Source organism: Balaenoptera ricei, chromosome 5 (genome assembly GCF_028023285.1).
Source record: "Balaenoptera ricei isolate mBalRic1 chromosome 5, mBalRic1.hap2, whole genome shotgun sequence".
NCBI lineage: Eukaryota > Metazoa > Chordata > Mammalia > Artiodactyla > Balaenopteridae > Balaenoptera > Balaenoptera ricei.
Window position 1 is genome coordinate 111422207 of NC_082643.1, and position 25769 is coordinate 111447975.

Below are 25769 nucleotides of genomic sequence, written 5' to 3' on the forward strand. Positions count from 1 at the left end.
CCTATCTCCAAACAGTCTCATTCTGAGGTACTGGGGGTTAGGACTTCAACATATGAATTTTGGGGGAACACAATTCAGCCCATAATACTTGCTATCTGCATTACAGAGCTGTTAGCCTAAATAATAGAATTACTTAGGAAAACAATGTGAATGTAATTATATCCTGTATAAGAGGGTGTCTTTTAGGGTCGTTAAATTAGTCACATGGTCAAGTATTTTAAAATCATTTGTGAATTTAAGTTGCTTGTAAGGAAAGATGTTAGTGGCTACTATTTTGGAGAACAGGCTATGAAGAGAATCAGATGACATATTGAAGATCATCTGTGCAAACAAGTGGTAAAATTTTTTAAATTCTCTAAATTGAAAAAAAATGAGAAAAGTAATCTAACAATGGTTACTTACAGAAGATAAGAGGTGTGTTTTTGGGGGAAGCTTAAAATAATTTATGAAGAGCATGGCAAAAATAGTATTAGAACAGTAATGTGAAATAAAGAATAAAAGGGATCAGAAAACGGGAAACATTTGTTCATTATCATCAGTTAAGTTGATTTATATGAGACTGGCCTTTTAGCAGACAGAAAATGGTCTAATATCGACAATTCTATGTGTCAACCTAACATAAGAGAAACCAGAGGATTTAGCCTGTAGAAGACAGAAAAGGAAAGTGCCTAGGAGCCATAATTACGGAAAATTAAAGGACTTTGTATTGAAAGCATTACACAATTCTCACTTAAAATCTCAACCTCAGCATAGTTATAATGAAATTGTGACCCACTCCTCACCCTATGGATTTTCTTTTTATATTATTAGCTACTTAAATCCTCCAAGCAAATTTCTGGATTAGGTCTTCGGCTTTACCCAGGCCACACGCTGAAACGGACGCTGAACTTTCACTCTCCACATAAAAGGGATATTCCCGTGTATGGCAAGTTATAAGAGCTTTACTCCATCACCCCACCCAACCCACTATTCCCCACCCATCCTTTCTCCGGAGCGTTGGCCACCTACATCTACAAATTCTACACATTGCATTTCCATCATCCTGTTGTCAGTGGGTGGAGGAAAGGGTCATTTCTTCCTCCGAATCCCGATATGGATAAAGCAGTAACCCTGTCTTTTTGCTACCAGGAGATGGGGCGGGGACCCCTCTCGCCCAGCTCAGGGTAGAACTGCTGGTGTTGAGGCTGAGTCATACGAGGGGCCTGTTGACCTGGCACGGTTTAAGCACTCAACTGACAAATAACACAGGAAATCCGGTAACCAATCAGAGCGTAAGGATGTGGTGCGAGCATCCTTTTTCTCAGGGGCGGTCACAGCCAAGTCCGACCCAGGGGAGGGGCGCGACCCGGATTGGGCGGCCGACTTCCAGACAGCTTGCCCATAGTCGGCGGACCGCCACAGCCTGGTTGCCAGTGCGTCCCCGTTTCTTCTCGGGCGTCGCTGATTGGAGGGGCTGGGGAGGAAGCGGTGGGCGCAGCCAATCCGGAGCGGCCTCCTCCGCTCTCGCTCCTCCCCGCCCCCGGGCTTCCAGGGCAGTTGGTCTTGGGGCTGAGTACCGGTGTCTGCGTGTCCTTTCGTGGGGTTAGCGGTAGGAGACCGGGGCTGAGGACACGGGCGCACAGGCCATGGCCTCCGCCGGGCTGCCCCAGGCCCCCGCCGAGGACTCCCCTTGGCCTCTGCGCCTCCTGCACGCGCCGCCGGGGCTGCTGCGGCTGGACCCCACGGGCGGCGCGCTGCTGCTGCTCGTTCTCGCCGCGCTGCTGGGCTGGAGCTGGCTGTGGCGGCTCCCGAAGCGGGGCATCCCCCCCGGGCCCACGCCCTGGCCCGTGGTGGGCAACTTCGGCTTCGTGCTGCTGCCGCCTTTTCTCCGACGGAAGAGCTGGCCGTACCGGCGGGCAAGGACCGGAGAATTGAATACCTCGGGCCTGGGCGTGCAGTTGCTCCTGGCAGACCTGGCCCGTGTGTACGGCAACATCTACAGCTTCTTCATCGGCCACTACCTGGTGGTGGTCCTCAACGACTTCCACAGCGTGCGCGAGGCGCTGGTGCAGCAGGCCGAGGTCTTCAGCGACCGCCCGCGGATGCCGCTCAACTACATCCTGACCAAGGGGAAGGGTGAGCTGGGCCGCGGCCGCGGGAGCCTTGGGGGTCACGGGCCATGTGAGCGCGCGGATGGGGCTGCAGGTGCGCCGGGGCTGGGAGTTCTGTGTCCCCTGCGGCCGCGCGCACCCAGCCTGCCTCACACCTGCACCCAGCGCCGGAGGGGGAGGGCGGCGCTGCCTCCCACTCCCGGTGCCTTTGAGATCCCCTGCAGCTGTGATAGGTTCCATCTTTCCAGGAGTATTCGCTCCTTCCCAGAACAAGGCCTCTTCAGGCTGTGTTCCCGACGAGAAACTTCGGCCGTGTTAGAAAGAGAGAGGGATATTTATACCTTTTGCGTTTTGGGTGCAAGAGTTTAAGAAGATTATTTCCCCATAAGATAGAAAGTCCAGAAAACACGATTAAGAGCCAATTGGCAAACCTAATATACAATAGGTTTATAGTTTCTGTGATTCCTGCTTATGGAAGTCTATGTTGGGCAGTCTTGAGCGTTGGTAAACATGTTATCCGCTGCAATAGAATATCACATTTGCCCTTTTTGTTTATCAGTGTTCCCCTTTGTCTTATTGGTCGGCACGGGTCCCAGATGGTGTTTCCGTCTGTGTCAATCCTACCCTTCGGTCAGGTGTTAATTTAAATGTCTTTCCCTCAGGGAGTTTTTTCCCTCACTTCCGTTCCAGGTAAGTTAGTCTCCCTTGTTAGAACCAGTTTCATTGCAGGAGTACTTTTCCTTCACTGCACTTATCAATACTGAGGCTTCATAATTTTGTAACCTTGGCCTGAATGTGAGTCTTCACCACTAGACTGACATCTAGGAAGACAAGAGTTATTCCTTGTCCTGCCTGGCACATATAGGAGTCAATAGTTATTTATTAAGTGAATGAACTGCTACTTCGTCTTCCTGGCATGTGGTATAAAGAGATCCAGGCTTTTCAGAATCTGATTAAGCCAGAATTTTGCATCAGGATGTTAAATGAATTGTAATGATGGTCTTAATATTCTAAATGTCCCACTGAAAAACAAATCATACGTGTCACAGTTCATACCTCACCCTCTCCATGTCTTAACACATGCTGCTTCTTCTATCTGGAATTCTCTTCCATTCTCATGGCTGCCTGGAGAACTCCCACCTGCTTTTCTTTTCCTCTCTCTTTTTAAAAAAATTGTGGTGAAATACAGATAACATAAAATTTACCATCTTAACCATTTTTAAGTGTACAGTTTAGTGGCATTAAGTCATTCACGTTGTTGTGAAACCATCACCACTATCTCCAGAACTCTTTTCATCTTGCAGAACTGAAACTTTATACCATGAAACAAACACTAAAAACCCATTGAACATTTAAAAACTCTCTAACCCCTGGCAACCACCATTCTGTTTTCTGTCTCTGTGAATTTGACTCTCCTAGGTACTTTATACAAGTGAAATCATACAATATTTATCCTTTTGTGACTGACATATTTCACTTAGTATCATGTTTTAAGGTTCATCCATATTGTAGCATGTGTGAGAATTGCTTTCCTTTTTAAGACTGAATACTATTCCATTGAATGTATGTACCACATTTCGTTCATCCATTCGTCCCCTGATGGATACTTGCATGCTTCCATCTTTAGACTATTGTGAAAAATGCTGCTGTGAACATGGTATGTCTACAAATATCTGTTTAAGTCCTTGCTTTCAGTTCTTTTGGGTGTAAATCCAGAAGTGGAATTGCTTGATCATCTGAGAATTATATGTTTAATATTTTTGAGTAACTGCCATACCATTTTCCATAGCAGCTGCACCATTTTACATTCCTACCAGCAACAACCAATGTTTCAGTTTCTCCATATCCTCACCAACACTTGTGTTGTATTTTTTCATACCTGCTTAAATGTCACCTCTCTGAGAATGTGTTCTGTGACATATTTCTCTATCCTCCCAGGTAGAGGTGAGCTACTGTTTTCTCTGTGATACCACTGTTTTCGTTTAAACCCTCGTCCCATTCCCTACCAGTTAATAAGTCTTGTCAGCCTACTGCAGATATATCCATGTTCTGTATCCATTCACTTCTCTCCATCTACATTTCATCCAAGCTACCATCATTTTTCGTTTCTTACTCCAGAAGCCTTTTAACTAGCCTGCTTGCTTCTGCTCTGATCTTTTATCCATATAGCAGCCAAAGGGATTTCTTTAAAAAAAAAAAAAAAATGTGAATCAGAACAAATCATTTCGCTCCCCCCACTGAAACCAGTTGTTTCCAACTCCATACTAGACCTGCTGTGCCCCAAAGGATCTGGCCTCTGCCTGCCTTTCTGACTTTATCTCTTTCCACTCTCCCTTTATTGTACATTTCAAGTACAGTGTCTGCTCTGGACACACTAAGCTGATTCCTGGCAAGTTGGTGACTGCCTCAGGCTACTGGGTTTTGTCGTCCTTAGGCCTGGGATAACTTAAAAAAATTTTTTAAAATATTTATTTATTTATTTGGTTGCACTGGGTCTTAGTTGCGACATATGGACTCCTTAGTTGTGGCACGCATGTAGGATCTAGTTCCCTGACCAGGGATCGAACCCGGGCCCCCTGCATTGGGAGCTCGGAGTCCTATCCACTGCGCCACCAGGGAAGTCGTCCCCTGGGATAATTTTTTACTTGGTTTATTCCTTATCATCTCTCAGGCCAGTTGTTACCTTTCACTACTATTTTAGACACTGCCTAATATCACAACTTACTTTATCTCATTTATATTTCACTAACCTCATTCATTAAAAACTTTGAAAGCATTTAGCCTATTACCAACCCCACCTACCATTGGAATGTGAACTCTGTGAGGGCAAAGGTTTGGCTCATCTTGTTAACCACTGTATGCCTACTAATCGTCACAGAGCAGGTAATCAAGAAATGAATGAATGCATGCATACATCTATTGATACATACATACATCTATTGATGCGCTTACCACATTATATTGTCACTTTTGTTGCTCATCTGTCTTTTCCTCCTGATTTTTAAAGGTAGGAATTAGATTTTCTTCTTCGAGGTCCTTCTTGGTGGATGTATAGTTTGGTTAAGAGTCTATAATAAGACAGTTTCTAAGTATTAGTTGGATCACAGCTTATTATTGGATCCCTCCTTATTTTGGAAAGTCCTGGCAGCCTGGGGTAATTTGGTGCTTCAGCATCTCAACTAAAGCATTAATTCCTCCAAGAGACAGTTAGGACTTTTTAGGTGATGCTGCTCTTGTATTCTGGTGGATATGTGTTGGGCGAATGTGCTGTAAGAAATTTATGTTGCTGGTGAAAGTGATTGACAGGAGAAAGTAAAGCAAGAACCATATGTCACAAGGAAAATGCTTGTCGATTTAACTTGGAATAAAGAACAGGCCATCTGAATAGGAAAATGTAGATAGTCAAGGAATCTTTTAATGGAATTGTTTCAAGAGTGAAAAATAAAAGGGAAGAATGTGAGTTTATTTCAAGATGCCCATCGAAGGATGAAGAAGCAGAAGAGTTCTGGGTAACCGTCATAGATCAAGAATTGGATGGCATGGTCATCCTGAAGAAGATAGGGCACAGGAGTGAAAGGCTGAGCGGCTCAGCTCAGCAAGATTTGAGGAGTGCCTGAGCCACCTTTAGTGCTGTTTCCAGTGACAAAATTGTAAAATGTGAAGTTGTCCAGAAGCAGGATGCCTAGACCCTAAGAGAAAGAAAAGTGGTATTAGGAATTAGAGGCCAATAACGTTATTAAATGTTTATATTTTTATAAGATATTTTAAAAAGAGTTTTGCTGCTAAAGTTGGTGAGACTGGAAGAGAAGGAATATTTCATGAACAGTGATGTGCTGGAAATAGTTCACTAACACATTGCCAGCAAGTTCTAGAATGTAGGGAGGTTATTTATTATATTTGAGTTTTTCAAATTATCATGCTTAGACAAGTTGATGTTCTTTTTAAGCATAAAAATTATAGTAAGGTAGATAGGCCAGAAAGATGTTCTACATCAGGTATGCCCATCATACTTATTCATCCATCTGATTTTGTTCCTGAGCAGGAATAGTTAATAAAGTTACAAAGTCAGATTAAGAGGTACAAACTACTATGTATAAAATAAATAAGCTACAAGGGTATATTGTACATCACAAGGAATATAGCCAATGTTTTATAATAACATTAAATGGAGTATAATCTAAAAATTTTGAAACACTGTCTTATATGCCTGAAACTAATATAATATTGTAAATTAACTATACTTCAATAAAAAAACTTACAAAGTCAGAGCCAAGGCTACCAAAAGAGTACTTTAAGTGTGGTCTGTTTCTTCTCAAAGGTTTATGCACATCACATTTTTATTTTAAAATATTTCAAATATAAAGTTCAGAGAGTAATATAAACTCATTCATCACTGTTCACATTTGCTTCAGATTCATAAACAGTACATAGCTTTATTTGGTATGTTTTTTAAATACTTACATATGTCATATATTTATAAAGTATCTTTCTACCTCTAGCTTTTGTAATTTATCTGTTTCCCTGTTGATAGAAATTAGATTACTTCTAATTTTGAGAGATTTCTAGAGACTTGGAGCAAGAGTCAAAGGAAATTGCAAAGACATGAAAATGGGAGGCAAAAGGAAATTTTGAAGAACTTTAGAAGTACAGGAGGGCTTCCCTGGTGGCGCAGTGGTTGAGAATCTGCCTGCTAATGCAGAGGACACGGGTTCGAGCCCTGGTCTGGGAAGATCCCACATGCCGCGGAGCAACTGGGCCCGTGAGCCACAATTGCTGAGCCTGCGCGTCTGGAGCCTGTGCTCCGCAACAAGAGAGGCCGCGACAGTGAGAGGCCCGCGCACCATGATGAAGAGTGGCCCCCACTTGCCACAACTAGAGAAAGCCCCCGCACAGAAACGAAGACCCAACACAGCCAAAAATTAATTAATTAATTAATTAATTTAAAAAAAAAAAAAAAAGGTAGAAAAGAAGTACAGGATAGACCAGTCAGGATTGACTACCTCGAAGGGGTACAAGATACAAATGAAATTAGGAAATAAAGATAGAAAGTGAAAGTTCATTTGAGCTATTTGAAAATGAATGAGGAAAACAAGATAACTGAATCTTGTAGTAAATGCAGTAAAGTACATATTTTAAATAGTTACGTGCTCATTTCAAGAAGGCCTGAATTCCCACTAAGAGGGACACTTACATGACCCTATGGAAGGGAAGGGCAAATATAATCAGTGGATAACACTTTCTCTGCTTCAAGAGAAAGAAAACGTATGTGTGATCAACATAGAATTGCATCAAATTTAATGTATTTTAACTATTTTTATTTTAGTAATATATGTTGCTTATTGTAAAACATAAAACATGGAACAGGAGTAAAAGAATTCCTTTTAATTCTTTTAAAAAATAATTGAAAATCATCTGTGATCAGTGTTATTTTGAGATAGCCACTATTAACATTTTTATGTATCACCTTTGTTTTAGTCTATTTGAGCTGCTGTAACAGAGTTCCATGTGCTAGGTGGCTTATAAACAACAATTTATTTCTGGAGTCTGAGAATTCAAGATCAAGGTGCTAGCTGATTGGTGTCTGTTGGGGGCCAGCTTCCTGACTCACAGACAAATGTCTGTAACCTCACATGGTGAAGGGAGCAAGGGAGATCTCTGGGGCCTCTTTTATAAAGGCACTAATCCCATTCATGAGGGCTCCATCCTCATGACCTAATCACATCCCAAAGATTACTTTCAAATACCATCACGCCAGGCATTAGGATTTAACATATGAATTCTGAAGGGACACATTCAATCTGTGGCAGTCTTCTAGTATTTTTTTTTCTGTATGTACAGGTATTTTAAAAAACATATTTGCTTCCTTGAAATGGAAACATATTCTTCACACTCTTTAAAATTATTTTTATCACTTAAAGTATTATGAATATTTTTCCATATTATTGAATTTTCTACAAAGTTCTTAAGAACTGTACAATATTCCTTTGTGAGAATGTATCATAGTCAGTTTAGCCTATCCTTTGTTTGGTTTGAGGTAGATTTTTGTTTCAACTGTCTAGCACCTAGTCCTCTGACAAGAGCAACCCCTTCTTCTGAGGAACTCTGGCTCCACCACCCTTTTGTATCCATTAACTGTGATTGGAATGGGAGATGCCATATCTTTACATGAATTCCCCTCTCTGGCCACAGTGATTAGTCAGGGGATAGACCCCTGATCAAAGGTGATTTGATCAGAATATCTCACCTTTTTGTGATGGTAGTGAATCTGTGGGCTGGACACAGAACTCAAGAGTTCATAGCTACAGATCGATCCACACATAGTTTTGGGGTAAGAATTGATACTTGTGGCATAGTTTGGAAACCTCAAGCCAAATAATAAATGTAAAGTATTTCAAATTGGTATCACCATGGAATACCTGACTGAAACATCTGAGTCCTTCCCCAGCATTTTTCAGGTTAGAACTAGAGAATAGAGGGCTTTAGAGGGCTTTTCTCTCCGGTGGTGAAAATGGGAGAATGGGCATCTCAAGATAGCTCCCAGTTCTTGGAAAAGCTGGTTCACAGTAGGAAAGAATGAAGTCAGTCAGGAAGAAAGAAGTGAAAAATAGGTGCAGAGAGGAGTTCTGTGGCATTTAGTCTTCTCCGAGGTAGTAACACCCAGCTCTTCCTGCTTTTTGGTTCCATCCACAGCCTAACTGGCCTTTTTGCCAGACTAGCTTGAGGGTATGTTTTTGTCATTCCCAAACAATAGGCCTGGTTTTTGCTTTGGAGCCATGTTTATTTTTCAGTGTTATTATCCTCCTTGAGATGAAGTCTTTGTGTACATCCATTGTATACATTCAGGGCTAAGAATGGAGATGTCAGCAACTACAGAGTGTGCCTGAACCTCTTCCAAACACTCTTAAGACTCTAAGCCAGTGGTCCCCAACCTTTTTGGCACCAAGGACCAGTTTCGTGGAAGACAATTTTTCCACAGATGGAGGGGGTGGTATGGTTTCGGGATGATTCAAGCGCATTACATTTACTGTGCACTTTATTTCTATTATTATTACATTGTAATATATAATGAAATAATTACACAACTCACCAGGAGGCAGAGCTCAGGTGGTAATGCGAGCAATGGGGAATGGCTGTAAATACAAATGAAGCTTTGCTTGTTCACCCACCACTCACCTCCTGCTGTTCGGCCCACTTCCTAACAGGCCACGGACCGATACCGGTCCGTGGCCCGGGGGTTGGGGACCCCTGCTTTAAGCCATTCTGGCTTCATGACATGGGTATTTTGTAATGTTTGAAACCCTGAGGCCATTAATTCTGTCCCTGCCTCTCATCCCTGGCATTCTCCGGCACTGTCTCCTTGGTCACCTCTTATCTTGCACTTCATACCTGTCAGATTGTTGTCAAATACCTAATGCCCAGACATTAGTCTCTTTTGAGAAGGTTCCCTCCATTTCCTTGCCTTATCTAAACCTGAATTTTTCCCTGAAGATAATTCAGCCCTCTTGAAATACTGTACCCTCTTTAACATCCCCCAAGTTCTTTATTTTTCTAAAATGTGCCTTCATACACATCCTTATTTACAAACGAAGTATCGCTCAGATGTCCTCTCTGAGAAGTACTGCTTTCCCTCAGCTGACATGGTGCATTTTCCTTTGTCTACATTGCAACTTCAATACACCTCCAACATACAACATTTAATACAGTGCATTCCAACAATGCAGCATTCAATACCATGCATTCCAACTGTGCAACTTTAGTGCAATCCACCATACAACATTCAGTACAATATGCAACTTCAATACAGTCTAACATACAACAGTGTATTAGAGTTGTTGGTTTATCCAGTTCCTCACAAAACTGGAAGCATCTTGAGAACAAAGACTGTGTCTTTTAAATCTGTATGCCCTTAGTATCTGACATGTAGGGGACTGTAAATAAATATTGGAAAAACTAATAGAGGGCATTTATTTCTAAATTTGAATGTACCTAACAATGTTGTCTAGCATACATATGTACCTAACAACGTAGGTATATACAATTTTTTAATACATTTTAATTTTATATATTTATATATCTTAATTTTAAAATATTTTATATATTATATATAAATATATAGCCATGATATATATCTACAAGTAGCAAGAACTTACAGAACTGAAAAAAGGAATTGACAAATGCACCATTAGTGCAAATTATTTTAACATAAGTATTTGAATAGTTGATAGATCAGGCAGATAAAACTTTGGCAGGGATAAAGAAGATTTGAGTCTGACAGTTATGTAGCTTTCTCTGTTGGAAAGAGGACCCTGTACCCAACAACTGCTTGTATAAAAATTCTTCTCAACTTTATTTGGAAATTTTATTAAAATTGATCACATGCTAGACTAAAAACCTAGCCTCATCAATGTCAAAAATCATCATAAGCCAAATTAATCTAGGTGGCAAAAGAGAATAATTATAGAAAAAAAATGTTTATACTTTTTTAAAAAAGTTATTTTATTATTTACTTATTTTATTTATTTTTGGCCGGGTCGGGTCTTAGTTGCGGCATGTAGGCTCTGTTGCGGTATGCGGGCTCTTCGTTGCGGCGTGTGGGCTTCCCTCTAGTCGTGGCACGCAGGGTTTCTCTCTCTAGTTGTGGTGCACAGGCTCCAGGGCACATGGGCTCTGTAGTTGTGGTGCGAGGGTTCCAGAGCGCGTGGGCTCTGTAGTTTGCAAAACGCAGGCTCTCTGAGGTGCGCGAGCTCAGTAGTCATGGCGCGCGGCATGTGGGATCTTAGTTCCCTAACCAGGAATCGAACCAGCGTCCCCTGCATTGTAAGGCGGATTCTTTACCACTGGACCACGAGGGAAGTCCCCAAATTTTTATACTTAAAATGCATTGAAAAGACATGCACACAATACTGGTGGACTGCAGCTAAAGTGGCACCCAAAGGCAATTGTACAGCCTTAACTATCCTTTATTAGGGTAAAGATCTGAAAATTGTTAGATAGCTAATTTTATATATCTGAAAAACAACAAAAGAATAAACGTAAGGAAAAAAGAACATGCCATTATAATTATAGACAAATTCTTCCAGAGAGAAAGAATACACCGTGGCTCATTTTAGGAGGTGAGTATATCCAGACAAATACATTATGAGAAAGGAAATTTATAGTCCATTTTCATGTATGAATATGAATTTTTAAAAACAACATATTAGGAAACCAAATCCAACAATATCTTTAAAAAAACATGAAAGTATCATAACCAAAGTTGGATTTATTCTTGGATTGCAGGTAAGTCCAATTATCATAAAGAAGGCAATTTTCAAATTAATCTGTAAGTTAAATGCAATTCCCATCAAAATCTCAAAGGTGTTTTTTTAAAAATAGAACTTGACAAGCTGATTAAAGTTTGATAAATATGAGTAAAGAGCCAAGAGTAATCAAAAAACAATTTTGAAAAAGAACAAGATGGTGGTGGTGGGAACTTCCCTATTAGATATTAAGACTTATTATAAAGTCTATTTAGATCTTATTATAGAGTAACAGTAGTTAAGACAGTGTGCTTTAAGCACAGTCATAAATAAATAGACCAATATACAATATAGCAGACTAGAAAACCTATAAACTGAGCTGCCTGTGTACAGCAAATGTTGTAGATCAGTAGGGAAAAGGAGAGGCTGTTTCATAAATGGTGCTTGAACAATAGGTTATCAAAATAAGGGGAAAAGTGGATTCCTTCTTCACAATAAGTAGGAACACCTAACATAAATATAAATTCCAGGTAGGTTATAGAGGCTTAAATGTGAAAAAGCAAAATTTTTAAATTTTACAAGAAAGTAGAGAATATATTTATAAACCTGTGGTAGGAAAAGATTTCTAAAATAAGACATGCAGCACAAATCACTAAGAAAAAGATTGAGAAATGGAACTACCTTCAAAACATGTTTATCAAGTAATAGCATTAAAACATGAAAAAGCAATTCACATGATGGGAGACAATGTCTGCTATGCATGTAGAATATATAAGAAAAAGAAAATTGCACAGTTATTAAGTACATATCACAGAATAGGAAACCTGGCCAATAACCATATGAGAAGCTGCTCCAACTCACTGTAACAATCAGGGAAATGCAAATAAAAATCAGATGAGGTGCATTTCAGCCCTCTGATTGGCAAAAATAAAATGTTGATGACTACGAAGTGATGGCAGCTATTTGACAAGAGATCGTTCATTTACTTCTGGTGTACTCTCCACTTTGGAGAAGAAGTTGATAATGGCTAGTCACATTGAAGGTGTACATATTTTATGACGCATCAATGCACTTTTAGCAATGTCTTCAAAATTCTGATGGAGGGGGAAAGGTACAATAAATACATTTTCTAAAAATGTTTAGAAATTTGCCTCTGATGTGTCCTGTCCCAGGAAACTATTAGAGGATGGGCTTCAGCAAAATACAGGAGTGAAATAAGGTAAAGACATAGAATCCAGGAAATGAGTTCAACACAGGAGGGTCAAAAAAATTTTCTAAATGATGTCAAATGGAAATCACAAAACACCTGAACAAAAGGCCTAGAAAGCAACATCAGATTTGAGCAGATGTGTGGAATATTCCAGGCAGGAAAATGGAAGTGACAAGTAATCCAATACACTTGACCATGTGGATATTTCTATTGAGAGTCATTTTATATAGGTATAAAAGATTGTGAGAAGACTTAACCACTGAGAGAGGTCTTTATTTCATTCTCAGCTGTATTCACAGCATCCCAGTGTCTAGCACATAGTAGGCATTCAGAAATATTTGTTAAATGAATGAAGCATGTCCTTGAAGGTAGCAGGAATGAAGTGGATGAAAAATGGAAGGAGAAGAGCTCGCTGAAACAATAAAGCACACCATGGAAAAGAGAATGAAGTAAGTGACAGGAAACAAGGAAAATTTGAGAACAATCTGATACAACATCTGGGAGTAATTCTTTTGGGTTTGATGGTGGAAGATGTATAACATAAGTGAGAATCAAATAAGATGTAGTTGTGAATGCCCTTGAGTTCAGATGTTTTTAAATTAGGGCTGTTTGCAACTACAGACATTTTAGGTTACCTGCCAGTTATTTGATCCAAACTTTGATGGCCAATGGGCTGTTGATTTATTCAGCTCATATTTAACAATCTCCTCCTTTGTATACAGCACTATGCCAGAAGTTTGGATTTTAATGATGAGCAAAATCAGATATTGTCCCTGCCCTCATGTGCAATCTGTTAACCATGCTTATCCTTCTGTTCACATTTATCTAGCCTGAAATATTTTCTTAGTCTGTATTCACTCTTATGAAAATAAGATTTTGTAATTTACACTAACTCTAGACATTGAAACTCGTTTCATTTCACCAGGAGTTAGTATATATAATAATAAGCTTAATAGCAAATTTTCCTAATCAAATTGGATATGACTTTTGTTATTATAAACATACACTATCTTGATAACTAAATTTTGCTAGTCATTCTTCTTGGCTGGTGATCTTTATCTGTTCGTATATGAACTTTGCACAAGTGACTTGAGAAATACAAATACCCTTCATGGTTGGTCCTGTTCAGTATTAATTATCAAGCATTGCTCTTTCTTACCTTCTTTTCTTGGTGTCCTTTTGCAGGGATTGTATTCGCACATTATGGTCCAGTCTGGAGACAACAGAGGAAGTTCTCTCATTCAACTCTTCGTCATTTTGGCTTGGGAAAGCTTAGCTTGGAGCCCAAGATTATTGAGGAGTTCAAATACGTGAAAGAGGAAATGCAGAAGAATGGAGAAGTCCTCTTCAATCCTTTCCCCATTGTCAACAATGCTGTCTCTAACATAATTTGCTCTTTGTGCTTTGGCCAGCGCTTTGATTACACCAATAGTGAGTTTAAGAAAATGCTTAATTTTATGTCACGAGCGTTAGAAATCTGTCTGAACACCCAGCTCCTCTTGGTCAACATATGCTCCTGGCTTTATTACCTTCCCTTTGGACCATTTAAGGAATTAAGACAGATTGAAAAGGATTTAACTATTTTCCTTAAAAAAATCATCAAAGACCATCGAGAGTCTCTGGATGTAGAGAACCCTCAGGACTTCATAGACATGTATCTTCTCCATGTGGAGGAGGAGAGGAAAAATAATAGCAATAGTAGTTTTGATGAAGATTACTTATTTTATATCATTGGCGATCTCTTCATTGCTGGCACTGATACCACAACTAACTCTTTGCTTTGGTGCCTCCTGTATATGTCACTGAACCCCGACATACAAGGTAATAAACAGATGTTTCCTTTATTCATGGCAAAACCAGGATATATTTTTTTTCATTTCCATTTAAATCAGCAACCTTTGTGATCCTGTTGCTCCTGTCAGTAAGCAATGTCTTCAGGCTGGAAAGCAAAATGGAAATACTTGCATCTCATAGGGAATTGGTAAGGTGTTAACAACGAAGCTCCAAGTTTCTAGACAGTGGCACTAAGGTCACAGCTTGCTTGAATCTGCTTTAAATCTCTACAGGTCTGATTCTGTGTGAAATCTATGATGAAGAAAGAACTTTAGAGAAGACTGTTTTAGAGTTGAAGAGAATCATAGTGATCATCTGAACCCATTCATCTTTTTTGAAGATGAGACCAGAGGCCCAGAGAAGTTCTGTGATTTTCACAAGGTCACAGAGCTAGTTCCGCCACATCAGTACCAATAGGTAGTGAATTTCAGTGGAAGTTCATAGTGGAAGGATACAGGGAAGAACAGTGTATTTATTTTCCGTTGCTCCTACAACAAATAACCACACAGTTAGTGACAACACAAATTTGTTATGTTACAGTTCTATACATTAGAAGCCTGATACATGTCTCAGTGAACCAAAATCAAGATGTTGACAGGGCTGCGTTCTTTTCTGGAGGCTCTGGAGGAGAATCCATCTCCTTGCCATTTCGAGCTTCCTTGGCTCGTGGCCCCCTTGCTCCATCTTTGAAGCCAGCAATGTTGCATCTCTCTGACCATTCTTTCATAGTCATATCTCCCTCTGACTCTAAACCCAACTGGGAAAAGTTTCCAATTTTTTTTTTTTTTTTTTTGTCTGCATCGGGTCTTCGTTGCTGTGTGTGGGCTTTCTCTAGGTGCAGTGAGCGGGGGCTACCCTTCACTGCGGTGCGCGGGCTTCTCATTGCAGTGGCTTCTCTTGTTGCGGAGCCCGGGCTCTAGGCGCGTGGGCTTCAGTAGTTGCAGCACGCTGGCTCGGCAGTTGCTGCACACAGGCTCTAAGGCGTGTGGGCTTCAGTAGTTGTGGCTCGCGGGCTCTAGAGCGCAGGCTCAGTAGTTGTGGTGCACGGGCTTAGTTGGTCTGCAGCATATGGAATCTTCCCAGACCAGGGCTCGAACCCATGTCCCCTGCATTGGCAGGTGGATTCTTAACCACTGTGCCACCAGGGAAGTCCCAGTTCTCCAATTTTAAAACCCATGTAATTAGGCTGGACACACCCAGAAAATCCAGCATAATCTCCCCATCACAAGGTCCTTAATTTAATCACATCTGCAAAGTCCTTTTTTCCCATATAAGGTAGCATATTCACAGGTTCCAGGGGATTATGGCGTGGACATCTTTGAGGGACCATTTCCTGCCTACTATACATGAGATTGTGCCTACCTATATTCATTAACTATTGATGAGTAACAAATTATCCCAAAATTTAGCATCTTAAAACAACAACCATTTATTATTTCACATAGTTTCTGAGGATCAGGAGTCTAGGAGCAGCTTAGCCTGGATGGTCTGGCTTAGGATTTCTCATGAAGTTGTAATCAAGATGTTGGCCTGGGGCTACAAACATCTATAGACTTGACTGGGACTGAAGGATCCACTTGCAAGATGACTCATCCACATGGCGGCTGGCTGCAGGCCTTGCCACTTGGAACTTTCCATAGGGCTGCTTTACTGGCAGCTGCCTTCCCCCAGAGTGAATGACCCTAGAGAGTAAGTGGCCAAGACAAAAGCCATAGTGTCTTTTATAACCTAAGCTCAGAATGGTCATGCCATCGCTTCTCCTTTATTCTGTTGGTCACATAGACCAATTTGGAACAAAGTGGGAGGGGATGGCACAAAGTTGTGAACACCAAGAAGTGGGGATCACTGGGGGTCATGTTGGGCTACCACACGTTGTCACAGGTAAAAGCTTAAGAGTCAATCAGATGTTGATATGAGAGAATAATTCAGAGTGCTCCTGAATCCAGAGTGCTTTCCCCCTTGCTGCTCTGTCTGTTCTGCCATCCTCCTTCAGAGTCCCAGGCTGGTACAGGGTCCCTGGGACCAGCTGCCTCCGCTGGAATATCTGACCAGCGCTTCACTTCACTGAGGCCAAGTCAGGCCTGTGCTGCCGACTTATCAGCTGTGTGGATATGGTGATGGGAAGAGTGTATGGGAGGGCAGTCTCTCCTGGCTTATCTTTTGGATTATGCTTTCCTTTTTTTTTCTGTATAGAAAAGGTTCATGAAGAAATTGAAAGGGTCATTGGTGGTGACCGTGCCCCTTCCCTCACTGACAAGGCCCGGATGCCCTACACAGAAGCCACCATCATGGAGGTTCAGAGGCTGAGCGTGGTGGTGCCACTCTCCATCCCTCACATGACCTCAGAGAAAACAGGCAAGTCCAGGGCCTTCCTCCTTGGAACGCCCTTGAGGGAAGCCCGTCCCCTTCATCCAGAGGACTTGAGGTGAGGGTGTGGCAAGGGTTTGTTGTCATGGATAATCAGATGTCCAGAGGATGCTTCCGCCTCAGCTGTCCCTTATCTGCTGTACTGGCTGGCGTTCCAGCCCCGCCTGTTTGGTAAATAGCTCTCTAGCCTTCAGAGCGTGCACACTTACACTGGTCAAATTATGCTGCCGTTTAAGGTGGCTGTACTGGCAGAAAAAAACTCCAGAATTAACAAAGGCCCCTCTCAGTCCTCCTGTTCTTGGAGGTCCGAAGAGCGAGCCTAATTATGAAATTAAGGGGTTTAACTGGGAATTATTCTACTTCATTTTTTACGGTTCTGCAACTGAAGCACAAGTATTAAAGAATTAGAAGAGCCCATCTGATTCTGAAGGCACATGTTTCAGCCTTTCACCTACAGTGTCCTTGACATTCAGGCACTCAGACTCACTGTAAGCATCCCTCATAGCAAGGAGTTTTCGTCCTCTGGAGATAGCTCGTGATGAAATGGGCTTAAATCTAGTTACAAGACAGTTGTAGGAGGCAATCACGTATAAATGACATTGGATCACTTAACAGTTTCTTTGGTGTAAATTAGATACAAGGAGTGTGCAGTATCCTTGGGGCATTGTTTAAAGTGCATATGAACTTGTCAGCTGGTATGAACCAGCATTGACTTCCCTGTACATCCCTTTACCTCAGTTTACCTTCTTCATTGTATTGTGTGATATAAAAGACTGGGAACTGTAAAATTGTATACAAGTATTAGGAATTTGTAATTCTTTGGGAAAGTTCACCTGAAATGCCCTATGATTTCCATTTTAATGTTTTCTCTTAATTGTAATGTTTTTATCATTTGATTTAATTGATTAACTCAACATCCATCAGAGCAACTCCTGTGCCCTGTCTCAGGCTGGATCCTGGGAGGGTATGGAGAGGATGCCAGTTGATAAGGTTTTGCCTCTGCCCTCAAGTACCTCAGAGTTTGCTCTCAGCAAATTAAGAAGCTAGATATGTAACTAGCTTTTTTTTTTTGTTTTCTTGTGTTTTTTTTTTTTGAGAGAGTGATGTATACCAAGAGTTATTAGTAAAAGCGTGTTGAATGATACTGTGGTTTTGTTTTGTTTTGTTTTAGTGCTCCAAGGGTATACCATTCCTAAAGGCACGATAATATTACCCAACTTGTGGTCAATACACAGAGACCCAGCCATTTGGGAGAAACCAAATGATTTCTACCCTAATCGATTTCTGGATGATCAAGGACAACTTATTAAAAAGGAAACATTTATTCCTTTTGGGATAGGTCAGTTAAACTTTTATTTTCTTAATGGTATAATTTAAAAAAGAAATAGAACCAAAAGAATCTTTTATTATTTCATGATACTCTTTTAAAAATGTTTCTTTTTTGGCAAGCTAATATAAGAGAGAAATAATTTAGATAATGCATCTCCACTATGTTTATTTCAGATTTTAAAAACAAAGTGAAAGCAATTGGTTTTAAATCTTTAAATATGACTAGAAATCTTCCTTTTTGAGTTGTCCAGGTGATTGTTTGAGTCCCAGGGAACTGCTGGAGTTAAGAGCAGCTTTTGACCTGCCTGAATGGTGGGTGAGAGTGTGGGCTCTCTAATCTCACCATTCCCTCTTTTAGGTTCCTAGATTAGGGCATATAGGCTTCTTTCTATAGAAAAGGAATGCTCTAGAGATTCTTATTTGATGTCTTTTCTCCTTAATCTTCCAGGTAAGAGCAAGGAAAGAAATAAGTAAGTAGGAGGAGGCAAGGTAGCCCGCCTCATTGGCTCCGTCTCTAGTTCCTATCTAGGATGTGGATAGATTTTTATGAGTAGGAGTTAAAATGTGAACTTGGTATGCAAAAATTCTGATCAGCATAGGCTGTGGGAAGCCATGGGGTATATGTGGCAATTTTATTTCAAAACTCTCTATGTCTGCCTTTAAAACACTCAATTTAGAAATTTCATAAATTTATCCCTTTTGAGGTAGGAAAAGGGATGGTATTATAATCCTTACCTTTTTTCCTCGTCTCATTTTTAGGGAAGCGGGTATGTATGGGAGAGCAGCTGGCAAAGATGGAATTATTCCTGATGTTCGTGAGCCTAATGCAGAGTTTCACATTTGCTTTGCCTAAGGACTCGAAGCCGATCCTGACTGGGAAATACGGTCTAACTTTAGCCCCACATCCGTTTAATATAATCATTTCAAAGAGATAAAGAACACCTCCATGAAGAGATGGTGCAGAGAATGTAAATACATGTCCTTCTAAACAGATTCTTCCTTCTGTAATTGACAGCGGATCCAGCAACTCTGCAGGTCTAGGTTAGGCTTGGATTAGAGAGAGATTGGAAAGAGGATAGAGCACGTGGGACCTTTCATCTTGGAGGGTTCCTCAGAAGGAAACTTCAACCATTTTAGTAATGCACGTGACTTGGGGGATGGCGACGAAAGTACTGGATTCGGAAGCAGGGGATACGGATTTTATTCCCAGCAGCCTCCACCAATGAGCATTTCTTCTCATCCCTCAGTGCCTCAGTCATTCCACGTGGAAAATGACGGTAACAAAATTTGACTTTTCTCTCTATCTTGGCATGAATGATGGTCAAATGCTCCATCTTTTCTGACATCACCAAAGCACTGTTAAGCTCTGGAGAACAAATTCAGGAGGAGAAGGAAGACCTACCTGTTTAAGACCCATGACAACATGAAAGTGGTGTTCAGACTTGAATACTTCATCAGAGAAGGACGTGGGTTTAGGGGACAATGAATTAGAGCTTTTCTTCTTATTATTATTTTTTTACTTAATTTCTTTTTGGCTGCGTTGCGTCTTCGTCGCTGCGTGGGCTTTCTCTAGTTGCGGTGAGCAGGGGCTACTCTTCATTGCCATGCATGGGCTCTCATTACAGTGACTTCTCTTGTTGCGGGGCACAGGCTCTAGGGCACACGCGGGCTCAGTAGTTGTGGCGCACGGGCTTAGTTGCTCCATGACACGTGGGATCTTCCTGGACCAGGGCTCGAACCTGTGTCCCCTGCATTGGCAGGCAGATTCTTTTTTTTTTTTTTATTTTAATTTATTCATTTATTTTTGGCTGTGTTGGGTACTCGTTGCTGCACGCGGGCTTTCTCTAGTTGCGGCGACCGGGGGCTACTCTTTGTTGCGGTGCACAGGCTTCTCGCTGCGGTGGCTTCTCTTGCTGCGGAGCATGGGCTTTAGGCGCGCGGGCTTCAGTAGTTGTGGCACGTGGGCTCAGTAGTTGTGGCTCGCGGGCTCTAGAGTTCAGGCTCAGTAGTTGTGGCGCACGGGCTTAGTTGCTCCGTGGCATGTGGGATCTTCCCGGACCAGGGCTCGAACCCGTTTCCCCTGCATTGGCAGGCAGATTCTTTTTTTTTTTTTTTTTTTTTTAATTTATTCATTTATTTTTGGCTGCGTTGGATGCTCGTTGCTGCACGCGGGCTTTCTCTAGTTGCAGCGACCTGGGGCTACTCTTTGTTGCGGTGCACAGGCTTCTTGCTGCGGTGGCTTCTCTTGTTGCGGAGCATGGGCTTTAGGCGTGCGGGCTTCAGTAGTTGTGGCACGTGGGCTCAGTAGTTGTGGCTCGCGGGCTCTAGAGTTCAGGCTCAGTAGTTGTGGCGCACGGGCTTAGTTGCTCCGCGGCATGTGGGATCTTCCTGGACCAGGGCTCGAACCCGTGTCCCCTGCAGGATTCTTAACCACCGTGCCGCCACCAGGGAAGCCCTAGATCTTTTCTTGACACAGATCTTATGTCGGTTTTGGAGGACTTGTTTTGTTATTATCTTTTTGTTTATGATTTTAGTTTTTACTTTTTGTAGACATGGGATGAAGTGGACCCTTGTTTTAGTATGTTGAGGAAAGGTTATTGTCTGAATCTATACGTCCGCCTTCTCTATTTCAACTACATGAACAGTGAGCCTAGCTGAATAAGTGGCTTCATGGCAGAATTCCTTTCTGCTGTGTTTATTCACAAGGATGTAGCTCTAGCTTTTGACTTGAGCCCTCAGTAGTGAGCTCTGGAATTTTAATACTGGGATTTATGAGAAAAGGATTCAAACTGTACTGAACGTTCCTTAACTGTTCTTCCTGCCACCAGGCCTAATGTATCTCATCCTTGAAGACTTGTAAGGACAGGAAGGCATTCCTATTCTTTTTAAGATAACTAAATTGTTTCTTAACAAATAAACTCCCTCTAAAAGAACGGTTCTCAAAAAAGGTAATGACTTCTTTCAGGGGCTGTTTGGAAATATGTGGGTGTGTTTTCAGTTATCACCGTGATGGGGGTGCTAATGGCTTTTTTGTTGCCATGGGGCCAGGATGCTAAATGTCTGAGCAGTCCTAGACAATGAAGAGCTGACCTGGCCAAAGAGAACATGCTCCGAAAGTGGCTAGCCCTTTCCTTTATTCTCCCGTTATACTCCTTATATAGAAAGGATCGTGATAATAACATAAGCAGCCGTACTTTTGAGCCTTTCCTCATGCTGGCACCATACTTTATGCTTTACTTGTATGCTTACATAATTCTTAAAGAATGTTTAGTAAGAGGATGCCATTCTGTAGCTGATGAAGCTCAGGCTTAGAGAGTTACGGCCTACATGTAGTGAAAAAGTACCACAGTGCATTTCAAACCTACCAGTCTTCGTAACTGGAGAGTTCTTCCTGTACCACTTCTCTATACTGCCCCTCTGCATTGGTCTCATACCAGTCTGCCCCTCTGCATTTTCAAAATGGGTTAATGAAATACAGGCCAATCTTTAGGTGCCTTGAGGATTTTTGTTAATTAAAAAAGAAAAACTAAGAAACGAAATGCATAGGCACTGTGAGTGAATGGAGAGGTTGTTATAGAGACTTTATTTATTTTTTATTAATTAATTAATTAATTTTTATTTTTGGCTGCGTTGGGTCTTCGTTGCTGTGCACAGGCTTTCTCTAGTTGTGGCGAGCAGGGGCTACTCCTCATGGCAGTGCGCGGGCTTCTCATTGCGGTGGCTTCTCTTGTTGCAGAGCATGGGCTTCAGTAGTTGTGGCACGTGGGCTCAGTAGTTGTGGCTCACGGGCTCTAGAGCACAGGCTCAGTAGTTGTGGCGCACAGGCTTAGTTGCTCCATGGCATGTGGGATCTTCCTGGACCAGGACTTGAACCCGTGTCCCCTGCATTGGCAGGCGGATTCTTAACCACGGTGCCACCAGGGAAGCCCCTAGAGACTTCAGATGGATGATGCATGTGTGAATTACCCTGTACCATGAGCAGGGCAGTTTGTTCTGATCTGGAATTTCATATGCTTCAGAATTGCACTAGTAACTTTGCATCAGCAAGTTTATTACTCTTCGATTTATACATGCATTTTCAGTACCCCCTAACCAAACAGTTTGTAGCTAACTTGAGAAAAAAACTCTTCTGTGAGATTATGTTGAAATCAGATGTTTATTATACTTTAAAATATAATGCCTTAAACTGTAGCACTTTTAAAACATCTGTTTATGGCAAATCACTGAAAGGACTGTTAATGCTTCCCTTGCACATGTTGATATTTTACGATTTTTTACTTTATGATTTATTTGAAGTGTAAAAATAATAGTACTTTGTTTTGTAAGTTTGCCTAATACCTACTTTTTAGTCCTCATCATTAGCATGATTTTTGATGCTTATATTAAACTTTTAATTTTAACTGAGATAGTGTCATGTCTGGTTTTGGGGGTTTTGTTTTCTTTAAATTGCTAAACAAAATTCTCTTTTACCAGATGTCAAGTTAAGAAAAGGAAGAGGGAATAGACTTCCAAAAAGAGGGAGATGGCCACATATAATATAAGCATGATCTCTAGACAGGAGGATAATTCTTTTAAAATATCCTCTCAGAGCACAGTTACTCTCAGGACTGTAGCACAGCCCAAGCTTCTTATTTCCCATGTCAAAGTCCAGCATTATCTGAGAGAGGGGTGAATCTACATAAGCCCATTGTGGCGAAATATCGAGTGCTTGTCTCTATTACACTCCTTAGCTCAGGAAGAAGGGTTTTTTAAAATACCCGAACCTATGGATTTTTCCTATAGATGAATCCAGCGCCGGCTTTTTCCACGGCCCAGTCTTCCTCCTGCAGGTCACAGTGCAGAGGTCACCTCCTGAGGGACGGCTTCCGCTAAAGCCCTATCTAAAGTGGCCTTGCCTGAGAACACCCTGCTATAGACTGAAAGTGTGTGCGCCCCAAGAATTCATTAATTGAAACCTGATCCCAGTGTGATAGTATTTGGAGGTGGGACCTTTGGGAAGTGATTGTGTCATGAGAGTGGAGCCCTCATGCATGGGATTAGGATCCTTATAAGAGCCCAGAGAGCTCCCTGTCCCCTTCTGCCATATGAGAATGCAGTGCAAAGACAGCCATCCATGAACCAGGAAGCAGGCTCTCACCAGACGCTGAATCTGCGGATGCCTTGATTTTGGACTTCTAGTCTCCAGACCTGTGAGAAGTAAACTTCTGTTATTTGTAAGATACTCAGTCTATGGTATTTTTGTTATAACAGCCTAAATGCACTAAAATATGCCCTGATTCATCACCCATCACCCAGCTTATTTCCTTCAGAGCCCTCCTCACTATCTACAGTTACCCTGTTTATTTAAATCCTCAGTTTCCACCATTTCTTCCACCTCTGGCCAGAGGTGCCCTTTGTTGCACAAGTTTTCAATTTTGATGAAGTCCAATTTGTTTTATTTTTTCTTTTGTTGCCTGTGTCTTTGTTGTCATATCCAAGAAATCATTGCCAAATCCAATGTCATGAAGCTTTTTCCCTGTTCTCTTCTAAGAGTTTTATAGTCTTAGCTTTTATGTGTAGGTCTCTGATCCATTTTGAATTAATTTTTGTATATGGTGTAAGGTAAGGGTCTAACTGTACTTCTGTGCATGTGGATAACAATTTTCCCAACACTATTTGTTGAAAAGACTGTCTTTTTCCCATTGAATGGTCTTGGTACTCTTGTCGAAAATTGTGGATACTATCTTTTAAAGTAATGTATCACTAAACAGTTTTGTAGTAACACTGGGATATTCAGACGAATCAATGAAACAAAATAGCATATCCTCTAGTGTATAAAAGTGGCATCACATTATGAAAGAACAGGAATAATATATTTTAAAAAGTGCTAGGACAGTTGGTTAATTACTTAGAAAACTAAAGTAACATCTTTTCTCCAATTAACTTCTTTTCCCAAGTTAATCCCAAAAGGATGAATTTCCCAAATTAATCCAAGTTAATCCCAAAAGGTCTAAAAAGTAAAAATAATACATCTGTATGTGTCTCTGAAACATTTGATATTTTCTAAGCATAAAAAAGTTATGGACATTTTGAAACACATACAGAAGTTATGGGCAATTCTTGTTTCATCCACATTATCCTACTTCCCACTAGCCCCATTCTGCACTGATTTATGGTGAAGCAAATATTAGACATATCACATGAACGTATTCATACTGTAGAATATGACTTGCAAGGATGGCTATCTCTAGTTGTAGTTACATTTCAAAGAAATATTGACAAGGGGTACAAATATATTGACAAAATAGCCTAAGAAAATATTTCAGAATGTCAAATCAAACAGACTAGAAGAACATGGTTAAGCTATTTTTCTCAAACATGTTTACAATTAAATTACTAATGGAACAACTGATAAGAATGCTACTAAATGACCTATATCTTATAGTTCCTTCTTAGTCAGGTTTACAACTTAGACTTTTCTTTCTTTAGGTTGTGCCTCATTTAAAAGAAAATTTTCCACAAGGAATCTACCAATTTGGCATTTCTAATTCTAAAACATGACACTAAAGAGGGAAATGCCACCAGTGAAAACTCTTTTCTCCCATCGTACTCTGCTCAGCAGCATTTGTCCTCATTGTATTTTTTTTTTTTCAATCTGAGCTTGTTTAGCAACCCTCTTCCCATCTGTTATGCAAAGGCATGTAGTGAATTGTCAATTATTGTAGTTTTGAAAGATATCTTCCAAGGATATTTAAGTCCTTTATATGGTTTCCTTGTACACAAACTAATGTTCATGAAAAAGCCGGTGCCTAAAGATAAAAATAAAAACAAATTAACTAAAACCTCAGTAAAGCTGTAATTTTAAAAAGGGAGAGAGAGAGACAGAGATGGCAACTAAATGCCATACCCGACTCTAGACTGCATTTAGTACTAGAAGGAAAAAAAAAACTATAAAGGACATTATTAGGTCAATTAACTAAATTGGAATACAGGTGATCAGTTGGATAGAAATGTTGTATCAATGTTAAATTTATTAAAGTTGATTACTATCGTTATGTCAGAGAATCACCCTATTCCTAGGAAATATGCATCGAAATATCATAAAGGACCGTGATGTGTGTAACTTACTCTCAGATGGTTGAGATTATTCATAATGTATATAATATCTGTCCTATCTATTATAGATAAATAGATCTAGACAATAGATAAGATAAAGCAAATGTGATAAAATGTTAGCAATAGGTAAATATAGTTAAGAGATAATATGGGTTCCTTTGTACTATTTTTACAATTTTTCTATATGTGCAATTCTAAATAAATTGAAAAAAATTAAATATGATTGAGATCATGATTCTCATAAAAAGGTCCACCCTCATCTGGCCCCTGCCTACCTTTGCAGTCTCATCTTCATTCACCCAAAAGTACCCTGTGCTCTTGTTATCCTATGTTAATGTATTTCCAGACCACTCTCTATTCTCGGTTCCTTCACAGACTACATATACATTTTTCTCTCTGTCTGGAATGTCCTCAAAACATTTTCTCTGCCCGAAAACCTTCTAATCATCCTCACTTCTCTGCTGTAATATATCCATCATGATGAAGTAGGTTAGGACACTGGTTATGAGCAACAACTTTGCACTCAGGTAAACTGGGGCTCAAGACCTGCCTCTCTTCTTCCCGCCTATCACACCTCAGGCAAGTTATTTTCCTCTCTAAGCTTCC

At 40.8% G+C, this 25769-nt stretch overlaps 2 protein-coding genes across 4 annotated transcripts in view; both read left to right on the plus strand.

Annotated features, from left to right (window-relative positions):
* The window catches only part of SGMS2 (sphingomyelin synthase 2), a 101690-nt gene extending 87886 nt beyond the window's left edge, over nt 1–13804 (plus strand). The window contains exon 9 of one of the 3 annotated variants that reach the window (XR_009503345.1): nt 13725–13804. The gene's annotated coding sequence lies outside the window, so the exon portion shown is untranslated. Of the gene's footprint in view, nt 1–12826; nt 12846–12907; nt 12924–13724 lie in introns of those variants that run through there. The other 2 variants (XR_009503347.1, XR_009503346.1) reach the window with 2 other exon arrangements.
* LOC132366065 (cytochrome P450 2U1) lies at nt 1529–22472 on the plus strand. The gene is made up of 5 exons (XM_059923382.1): nt 1529–2115; nt 13725–14360; nt 16566–16727; nt 17911–18078; nt 18828–22472. Exons 1-5 carry the CDS (start codon nt 1626–1628, stop codon nt 19001–19003), a joined length of 1632 nt encoding a protein of 543 aa, XP_059779365.1. The 5' UTR covers nt 1529–1625; the 3' UTR covers nt 19004–22472.
* The last annotated feature ends 3297 nt before the right edge of the window (nt 22473–25769 follow it).